This window comes from Stegodyphus dumicola, chromosome 2, assembly GCF_044657685.1.
Source record: "Stegodyphus dumicola isolate Sdum_Otavi_A_Nest chromosome 2, ASM4465768v1".
In the NCBI taxonomy this organism is placed as follows: domain Eukaryota; kingdom Metazoa; phylum Arthropoda; class Arachnida; order Araneae; family Eresidae; genus Stegodyphus; species Stegodyphus dumicola.
The window spans coordinates 118,184,687-118,196,143 of record NC_140769.1 but is presented as its reverse complement, the minus strand read 5'-3'; the positions used below and the strand labels follow the sequence as shown (position 1 = coordinate 118,196,143).

The 11,457-nt window shown below is 29.5% G+C and overlaps 1 protein-coding gene across 1 annotated transcript; it reads left to right on the top strand.

Annotated features, from left to right (window-relative positions):
- The first annotated feature begins 3,042 nt into the window (after positions 1-3,042).
- On the top strand, positions 3,043-6,412 carry LOC146998567 (uncharacterized). The gene is made up of 2 exons (XM_085811088.1): positions 3,043-3,175; positions 4,049-6,412. The coding sequence occupies exon 2, from the start codon at positions 4,076-4,078 to the stop codon at positions 5,927-5,929; it is 1,854 nt and encodes a 617-aa protein (XP_085667214.1). The 5' UTR covers positions 3,043-3,175; positions 4,049-4,075; the 3' UTR covers positions 5,930-6,412.
- The last annotated feature ends 5,045 nt before the right edge of the window (positions 6,413-11,457 follow it).

Sequence of the window (11,457 nt, the reverse complement as noted above, 5' to 3'; positions counted from 1 at the left end):
CAATCAAAAAATTTTCAGCGGAGATAATTATTTGTCAAATATGAATGTGTTTTCAAAGAGGAAATAAATAATAAGTGATAAAAATAAAATTCAGTTAGAACATTCACATCTCTAACAAAGTAATTTGCTTTGATTTAATCTTTATAATGCAATATATTTTAAAATGATAAGGCAAAATCCAATGTGAAAGGTTATGCGAAGATTACGATAGTACCTAGAGTATTCAGCATTTCGTATAATCCTATAACCAGATAATAATAATAATATTAAAATAAATTTTATCTGAATGAAGTTTTCTTATTACAGAAACAGTAAAATTATGCAATTACATAAACGAATACACTTTCAGACAATATATTTCACACTGTTTACAATGCCAATGCCAATGATTTGAAAATTACGGAGTTCCTATGGTTCAAAACCATTTACCTCCTCATCAGAATTACTAAAAGCGAGCAGAAATGGGAAAAAAATTTGCATAAGTGAATTACTTGATGCACACTAGAGGGAGCCACTGGCTCAAGAAAGTTTAGGGATAGAGATGATAAAAACTTAAGTATCATAATATTTTTTTATAAGTTTTTAGATTTTATAATTTTTTTTTTTTTTGTATTTTATATTTTATGCTTTTTTTGGTTTTTATAAAGTTTTTATACACAATACAACACTAAAGCAGAAGGCTGAGAGGAAAGAGTTTAAGATTAATAGGCTCATTGGCATGTGGCTTGTGTAGGATAGTGCAAATAATAAATATGAACGCGTTGAAAATATTCATAGGCAAATTTTAAAAATCTGCGGGAGATGTGATTCTATGCGAACAGATTGATAACTTTGCTAGAAGATCTTGATTGCAGGTAGTGATGGTGATAAAGCAATTATATGGCAGTTCGCTGAAGAGACTTCCTTCCTTCATGGCGCGGAGACTGGAACTGAGGTAGAGAGGGCGGTCGCCGCTTTTTCGGATGGCCTAGAGTCTCCTTTTCCCATCGATAGAAAGACTTGTGTCAACGATAGGGGAATGGCCGGTTTATCGATTACGAGTTTCAAAGTCCGTCTCGTGTATGAACCTTTGTGTTTAGAGGCAAAATGAATTTTGCGAAATCTTGGAGCGAATTTAAAGAAATACTTCGCAGACACGAAGTAGAAACTGTAACAAAATATGTTTACTACTATGGAAAGTCATTCGATAAAGAGAGTAAGTAATTTTTGAAGATGTAATGAGTAAATAAAAATCCTCTAGAATGTAAATGCTTTCTTTGGTTGTTTAGTTGATATTTGGCCATTTTGTTCCAAAGAACTTATCAGCACTAATTTGTATTAATTTTATTGCGTAAGATCTAGTTGATGTTGCGAGATTCGGTCCAAGTTGAAAAAAGGGTTTATAGACGTTCATATTCATTAATTTTGTTGCATAACGTGTAATAGCGTTATGTTTGATTTTTATTTGGTTTCATTGTCAGGTATTGCATGTTTTTTTTTTTTTTTTTTAAATAGCTGATGCTTCACGAAACATTCCGTACTATATTAAACATTAAACAAGATATACCGTGTTAGATTTGAAAATTTTTATTGTTGTTTCTTGAGAAACTCGACAATTGTCTCGATGACTACTATATTTTTCATCCTATTTTAGTGTATGAATGCAGTCTGTTGATTTGAAATATAATCATTTAATAGTCTATAAAGAAAATCCATTCTTTAGTTTTATCATTAACAACATGTTTCAAAATAACCTTATAATAAACACTACCAATTCAAAAAATATTCTGTTTTATTTTCAGGTAATAGTTCACCATAAAATTATAATGCATTGAAATATCAGGAAGTTATAATAATAAAGATATTGAATTTTAGAAAACAGGAAAGTTTTCTGAAATGTATATATATTTCTTTAGTGATGTGATATATATATTTCTTTAGTCTATGAATGCTACTTATCTTGTGTGTAAAATCACATTACTGTCTATTTTGACTCTTAGCACCAATGGACTAGCAGATAAGATAGCTGAATACTGGATGTTTGATCAAGGTACAAATACTGTTGAATGGATTAGCTGCATGGGAATTTTCCTGTTCTCCTTATATATAAGTGAATACAAGACAGTTTCCCATTAGACCTTCTCAAAGGCATCCTTTTTGCGTAAGGCAGCTAGCTCATTCTATACTTTACCTAGCATATATAATTTTAATATGAGACAAAATGACATAATATTTTTACATAATAGTTTAATGCTTTTAATATCTCTCTATGTTTGCAGTAGGTGCTGCTTAATGTGATTACATTTGCCCATTTTTGATAATATAAGATGATGAGAAAAGTATCTTTTAAAATAGGAATTGAATTAACTATAAATATAACTAGCCACTTTCTTAACATTTTAATTAGGAAAAATAAAGGTTTGTTTATCAATTGTTTACAGTCTTCATTGCAAAAGTTCATTTGAGTAGTCCATAATGTTTCTGAAATTTATTGGACCAATTCTATACCTATAATCTTAATACTTGGAGGGCATCCTTGTTTAAAGAGATTTTGCCAATGTAAAATCTGAAATTGGGCAAAAACGCAAGTGTATTTTGGCAAAGATGTTTTCAGGAATTTTTACCTCCCTTTTGAAGAAGAGGGAACTGTGCTGAAGCCCTTCCAAATCAATAGCTATTGAAAATTCGTATGAAATTAAGTTTTTTTTTAAATTTTATTGTTTTGCGCTTTTTTCTAAATGCTTGATTAAAATCATTTTCGTTCTTCAGTTTAAGAAATTTATTGTATAATATTTTGATTATATTAACCAAATTGAGCAAATAAAATTGCAGCAAATGATGCATTTTTTATGTTTCCATATATGAAAGAGCAGAACTTAGAAATTCAATAGCAATATACACGACATCAGCTGCAATACATTAAGCAGTGTCTACAGTATGTAGTATATATAGAGACAGTTAAATGTATAATATGTTTATAGAGATCTGTAATTTCTTTCTTTTAAAAATCAAAGCTTATCAGATTGTGATCTAAATCAAAATTTTCTTTCCAGTTAAACTAACTCCAGATTTACGATTAAACTGGTTAGATGATATTCCCTATTTCCACTTTGGGCGAAAAACCTATGTTTGCCATCAAGGAAAAGATCTGAATAAACGTCAAAAGGAAAATTATGCTAAAGAAAAAAATGAAAAGGTAAAATAACATTGTTATATTTAAAAATTTATACAAAAATATCACCTCTTGGATTATATATATATATATATATATGTGTTTTTTTTTTTTTTTTTTTTTTAATGTCAAACTGATCATGCTTTTGGTAAAGCATATTCCAAGAACCAGACAACTAAAAAAGTTAATTTGTCCAGCTGTAATTAATGTTACCCGAATGTACAGGATGCCTCAGTTCAAGGTAGAAGTTTATTTAACTTTTTGTTCTAAGATGGTCTTAGTAATTTTAGAGAATTTTTTTTTAAGGAAAAAATATAATTCTGTCACGTATGAGCAAGATGTATTGAAGGTATTCTATGATAAAGTATACACACTTTTTGACATAAAAACAAAAGGTATTTTTAGAGTCACAATGTAAAAAAGAGAAATGATTTTTTGTGTTTCTTTATTCAACATATTTTTCTAAATAGTTTTTTTTTTTTTTTTTTTTTTTTTTTTTTTTTGCCAAAAGAGGGTTTTGAACAGTAATATTTTCCTAAATAAATAATTCAGTAATTGACATGCAAATAAAATGATGTTTTCAGGCCAGAAATAAAGGCTTTTTATGCTAATTATATTCTAACCAATTTGCTACAAATAGAAATAAGTTGTTCAAAGTGAAGTTTTATTGGTTATGTTTCTTTGAAGAAGTAATTTGATCTATTGTTATAAAAATGGAAGATCCTTTTTACAGCTTTTTTTAAAGGAAAGAAATGACGAAATGACTCCTCTTTTTTTTTTTTTTTTTTTAATAATTTGCTATGAACAGAAAGTTTTTAAAATTGAACCTTTATCAATAATTAGTTTTAGATGACTGTGCTGGAATTTCTAAATTTTACTGTGATAAATATGTTACAGGTAGTGCCAACCCGAAAAAGAAAGATTATGATATCTCGGAAAATTAAGGAAAAACTAGCCAATAAAGATAGTATTGCTGGTGAAGAAGTTTTCATGTTTAATTTACCTAATAGCCAAGATCATCAAAATCATCTAATGGGTAACATGGCTGCAGTAATAGAACCTATAGATGCTAGAGTGCGGCATTTCATAGCTTCTAAAGTTAAGAATGGAAAATGCAATGCCACTGTAATTGCAGAGCTATTAGAAGTATACGTTTCAACTGAATTGGGAGAAACTGATAAAACGCGCAGACGATTTTATCCAGAAATGGAGGCAATAAGGAAAATAATAAGCCAAGCAAAATCCGATATTAGAACTAGTAAAATTGACCAGGAAAATACAGAAATGTTAATAAATAGCTGGGATACTTCCAAGTGTTCTGTTTTTTTTAGACCATGTACTGAAAATACATATGATGGTACTGAGCCAAATGACTTTACAGATTCAAAACTAAATCTGCTATTTGTATATCAAAGTGAAGAAATGAAAAATTTATATGTCTTATATGGTTCTAATCTTGTTCTTCTCGACGCGACCTATCGAACCTGTAAGTATGCTCTCCCACTTTATTTTTTAGTTGTCAAAACAAATGTGAACTATCAAATAGTGAGCATAATAATTACACAAAATGAAACAGCCAAAGCATTAGAAGAAGCTCTTATAATTATTAAAAATTGGTCGCCTCTCGTTAGACCAAAATATGGGATGGTTGATTTTGCAATGGAAGAAATTACAAGTTTGGAAAATGTCTTTACAGGAATTAAGGTTTTTATATGTAGTTTCCATCGAGAGCAGGCATGGTCAAGATGGGCTTCTAAAAAAAAGAATGCAGTGGTTCCCAAAGAAGAGCTTTTGTGTAAATTACGTGCCATAGCAAATGCTCCAACTCAAGATGAAATGGTTGCAGCAATAGAGGTATTAAAATCATGGAAGCAATATGAAACTGTGAAAGATTATTTTGAATTAACATGGTTCAAGGAAATTGAGAGATGGGCTTTGGCTTACAAACCAAATGACTTATTCATAAACTCGAACAATGGTGTTGAACGCTTAAATGAGGAACTAAAATATAGATATCTTCAGGGATATAAAAACTGTATGCTGTCTGAAATAATTAAGATCTTGGTTGAGAAATTTCTGCCAGAAAGATATAGAATTTATGTCAGAAAAAATCTGAGTATGCTTTCGCAGGCCAGATTATACAATGAACATGTACCAAATTATTTAATCAATAAGCCAAAATGGTTAATTGATCACATAAAAACAAAATTAAGAGCTGCTGAAGTTTATGTGGGTAGTATAAAAAAAATTTCACATGGCTTCTTTAAAGTTTCTTCTGAAACTAAGCATGATGCAGTTTATTCTGTCACGTTTGATGAACAGAAACAACTGTGTCAATTCACATGCTTAGATTTCAGAAGAAACCGACTGCTGTGCAAGCATATTGTGTTTGCTGGCATGAAGTTTCCAGCCTGGAGTTTGGAATGTACTGCAGAATGGCTATTTTCAATACCTATTTTCAAAGTTGATGAAGATTTAGTCTCAAGAAATATTTCAGGCACCAGAAAACGAAACTATTCATCAACTGAAACTCCTTCAGATGGAACATCAGATAATTTACCCACCATATCTGAAGAAGCAACGTTGAGTAAAAAAAGAAATTTGATCAATGAGTGCGATGCAAATTACAGATCAATTCGGTCACTCCTTTGGAATTTAGATAGCGAAAATTTACACAATGTAGCCAACTCTTTGAAGGAGATTTTCGAGTCTGCTTCAAAAACAGTTATGCTAGATGAAAATACTGGTCTACCGCTTCAAATTGAAAAAAAAAATTAAACTAAAAAAAAGTAAAAGAATTGTCAAGAAGTATGGTCAACTAAACCTCCATCGCCGTAGAAATACCAGAGTTGGAATAAAGGTGGATATACATAAAGAAACCATTTCAGTAGATGGCCAGTAATTAAAATTAGTATAAAACCTAAAGCAGGCTACAAAGAGCCTTTGGCAAAGGTGACACCCCCACCTCTGAGTGGATAATAGAGTAATCTCGGGGACCTGCATGCCATGGATACACTAATACTTATTTTCAAATAAAATAATAAATTTCATACTTTTAGGATAATCTTAAATACTGAATATTATCATACTTGAAATACTTTAGTATGTGCATTTATTTTCGGATTCTTCAGAATTTATAGTGAAAAAACTGCTACAACTATATACTATCAAATACCAGATTTCAGACAATTAAAATTGACGATAATTCAAAGTATAACATATAAGTTTTGTACAATTCAATAAACATAATACATGTTATTATTTAGTAATATTTATTTCCTGAACAACTTTACAAACACTTATTTGAGAGTCATATAACTTATTTCTATTCAATAATGCTGCAGCTGCATTGATTGTCACGATCAAGACATATGAGCAATATAGTATTTAATGCACTCAAAACTGAATCTGGTAAAGACTTACGGCATATTGGTTACCAAATGCATCTAAAGCAAACCAGTATGCAGGGTTAGTTTTACAGGTTCACTTGTTTTCAAATTAGCAACTCTGTAAAAGTTTTACTCTTGGTTGTACTGACACTGCCTATTCTTTCTCATATCTAATTGTAGTTATTTGGTTGTAATATGCAGTAAAGGTAAGAACACTGGTGTAATATGCTGTAATTTTTATGTTAGATAGCCCAGTTACATGACTACAACATTTTTCCACTACTTTTTTTACACTGTAAACTCGGTTTAGAAAGTTATTTTCCATGATTTTGGGGTGTTGTATAATACATCATATGGAATAACTACAGTTAAATGTATTCATTCAAAAGAGGATATATTGTCTTGCTGAATCTTTTCCTGTACTTATTGTTTGATTTAATATTTCCAATGTGGTGGATTGACCATCATGGAATCATAGCATCCAGTAGATCTTTCAATATAACTCCATTCAGATATTCACATTTATATTATTGTAAATTAACGTAGAAGACAGATTGACAGATATTCTCAGTTCATAGTGCCAAAGTGTTTTTTAATAATGCTAAAATACAATTAAAAAAAAGATTACTCATGTTATTATGTAGAATTAATGTTAAAATTCCATACAAGAAACAAGCATCGATTAATTGTGTTATATAGAATTAAAGAATAAACAGTCAGGTAGAAATTTATAAATGCATAAAACACAACAAAAGGCAGGGCTGCATTTATTCATCCAGTTCATTGAAAAAGTTGTGGCTTTCCTAGACCCCTACCCCTTGTCGAACATGTAGGTTGTTTCGAATGTTGTCATGAGTAACTAACATAAAATATAATTTTTACCCCAAATTAGTATGTTATAATTTTTGAATAAAAGAAGAGTGAGATAAGTGGTTATTCTAGCCGAAATAAAGTGTGCGTCGAGTTCCAGTAAAGACCCAAAAATGTCATCTGGGAAAGCTGAGAAAGGGGAAACGAGCTAGCTTTAACCTGAGTCTAGAGATGCATATAATACATACATACAATACAGATAAGTGTGAGTAAACTGGTGCACTTAAATTATAACATAAGTCACAAATGTACATTACAGGTAAAGCATGTCAGTTTAAATAATATGTGTATTAAGTATGGCCATAGGCCATTTACAATTATTTGGGTCATTCACATTATAATCGTAAACCCTTATAACAGGGTTGTCTTCAAATCTTTAAATTCAGAAAAACTTCTAAAATCGTAATTTTTTCTATAGAAGAATTTCTATCCTCAGAAAAATAAATGTTAAAGAATTGAAATATAAAATTTGTGCATTTTATGCAGAAAGTAAAAAGAAATTCATTATTTCATTATAAATTTAATCATAAACAAAAATCTGCTTAATATTTTTAACAATAATAAGAGAATTTCAAAGATTATTTCAAGTATTTCATTTTGATGTCCAGTGATATTAAAAATTGTTTTAAATTTTGACTTACAGATGCCCTAGAGGAGTTGCATGGTATCTAAAATTTCTATGAAACACAGTTTGAAAACCTTCAGACTACTCGAAAACTTCAGATTATGTGAAAAAAGAAATGTAGATGTAAAGAGCAGTGATTAAAAAGTTTTAATGACCAAAATATTTTCATTCCATCAGATTATTTGTGTATTTTGAAGAAGACACAATCAGATAATAAGATCACAAATAGAGGATGTTTAAAAAATTTTGTTTTTAATTTTTGGCATTTTGCCAGAAATGTTTAATAATTTGTAGTTAAGCTCATCGACACAACGTATATTTCAAGATGAGAACTCACACTCTGTCACATGGATTTTAAAAGTAGTACACATAAATACTTGTTTTATACTTCCCTAAACAAGTATAACGTTTAGTTAAAATAAAGTTGTATGAAACAAGTTTTGCGTACTTTGCAGAGAAATGCGCAAAACTTCATTTAATGAAAATAGGTTTGTGGTGGATCAAAAAGCAAAAATCAATTAGGTTATGCGGATATATTTTAGGAGCATTAATATTTATGATTATTGTTATCTGCTTTATTTGCATCTTGAAAAACTATTAATGTCTCGGAAATTAATGACCTCAGATTTCCAGTTTTTACGCTGCTTATAAATTAAGCAGTATCAATTTTTTTTTATCTATCTATCATTAATTTATTAAAGACAAAAATATAAAAAAATAAATATAATGTATGGGAACATATATTAACGGAAGCTATTTATGTCTTAGAAAAGTTATGCAGTGGTTCTGAAATGAAAGATAGTAATGTACAAAGGGATTATATGAGTGAAAATCGCTTCATTTATTATTAAAACGTATTAAATAAATTTTTTAATTTGCGAAAATTATTGAAATATTGTAATAACGGGGGAGAATTCTTTTCTGAAATATTCCATTCGTTTGTGTGGTGAAAATAGCAATGTAATTCGCGTTCTTTCAAATGTTGAAATGCAACTTAAAACTATTAGGTCCAACGCTGCCATTGATATGCTTAATATTTTCAGTAATTAATTTATCGAAATTTACGAAGTAGTATATACTTTTAGTTGTGTGATACCATTTTTATTATCATTATTATATTATTATTGACGGTTTCACGTACTGTATTGACGGTGCTGTAGAAAGTAAATTAAAAGCAAAAGTAAAGTAAATTGTAAAATTTAATTTCAAATAACAATTAGAAAGGCGTTCTTGCCCTCCCGCTTATTAGTGTAAATAACAGAGAAAAAATCTATCTGCCTTTAACTTTGCCATTTGGTAATGTCAATCGTACTTCTAAATCCAAACTTTTTCTGTCCCTAACCATGCCTCTTCGTGCGACTGCACAGGTTGCAAGTACTGTCGTTTATTACATTGTGAGAACTATACATTTAAACCTGCAATTTCTTCCTTATTTAATGATAGTAAGAGATTCAAGATATGAAAAAAATTAAACGCTACGGAATGACTTGCAAAGTTCATTCCAAATTAAGTATCAGAATCCTGCCTAGTTACTTCTCTGATTTATAATTTTCGAGTTGTGATTGCAAAAAGAGGAACATTTCCTTAAAGGGTGGGTCGCCTTTTTATTTGCGTACGCTCCGATCAAGTAGGAGACACCGAATTTACATACATTAATTTATTATTTACATTAATAATTTATCATTTATTTAATTATCCGTTTTAATTCTAAAAATAAAAATGAAAAGCAAAAGGGAATTAAAATTTTTTTTATTGAAACTCCAATTACGAACAGTATATGTAAAAAATGAAAAGCAAAAGGGAAAAACATAAAAATAATAATTAATCTTCTTATTATATTTAATTATCCGTATATATGTAAGAAATGAAAAGCAAAAGGGAAAAAAACATATAAAAATAATAATTAATTACATTATTATTTATTTATAATTATCGGTTTTAATTCCCATTTAACATTATTATTTATTTATAATTATCGGTTTTAATTCGCATTTACCATTATTATTTATTTATAATTATCGGTTTTAATTCGCATTTACCATTATTATTTATTTATAATTATCGGTTTTAATTCGCATTTAACACTATTATTTATTTACCTACGCTCCGATCAAGTAGGAGACAAACTTCTCAACTTCTATCCACGCAGCAGAAGCGAAGAAAAATGGTCACGTGACCTTCAATATGAGCAAGGAGGTTAGAATAGAAGGAGGGAGGGTTCGCAGTTTCCTCCACTATCGGGGAATGAAACTCCGCCGAACAAGCGGCGTCCATGTTTGTGACTTCAAAACATTGCATTACGGCAGTGACATGTACGTGTTTCTAAGCTGTTCCGTGCATTTATTTTCCAGTAAAAATATGTTAAATTTATAATGAAATCCCTCGCTATTGTTGAATTTTTGTTTTAAAGTAATAAAGATGATATCCATAATTTACTATGTACAGCAAATTATTAAGAAATAGTTCGAAATCTAAATGCATGCGCATAACATTAAAGCCTTTAAAAAATGATGTTTCTGCATATTTCACGAATTTGCTTAGGTTAGAAAATAAATCTTAATAAAATAAAACAGATTTATGTGAATTCATTGATTTCAGTTTATGCGCATTTCATATTTATTAATCTCAAAGAAACTGCCTTTAATTAAGTTGAATTACAGAAACACACCGATGTAAGTTTTTGGATACATCTTTTCACATGTTCAATTGTGTAAATGTTTTACTTAATTTTATCACTATACTGCCCAGAAATTTGTAAGTTTATGCAAAAAAGTTTTAACAACAGAACAGTTTATCTTAACTTAAAAAAATGAATAATAATTAATATATAAAGAAAAGCATTGCTTTATTTAACACCTTTACAATTAATAAAAATAGTAACAATTGATTTCTTACTTTTCATGAAAGTTATAAAACGAATTAACTAAAACGTTCAAATTATACAATTTAAATCCTACCATATAGCATTGTATCTTAAGGAACGAAGGTACCAGCTATAAACAGAAACATTAAATTATATTTAATATATTTTGATTATAGTTATATTAAATAACCTATTTTAAGTCCTTTTTTTCATATCTGGAAAGAAAACCACATGACATTGTGATATTTTTGACATAGTTGTCATATTACATAAAAAAAGAAAATTAATACTTACGTGTGAAAAATAATGCCCGGAATTTTTTTTGAGAATCTATTTGTGCATTAATATGCAATACAAGCTGACATGCTTCAAAAAGAAAAGAAAAAATGTTGCAATGACAGACTTCCTTGCACAAGTCACGGTGATAACAGGAAGATGGCCGCCAAGCTTCACCGTTTGAGTTGAACCTTCCTTCCTTCTATTCTAACCTCCTTGAATATGAGCACACAGAAGTTTTCCCTAAATCCCTCCCGATACTCCGGATTCTACAGTAACCTAA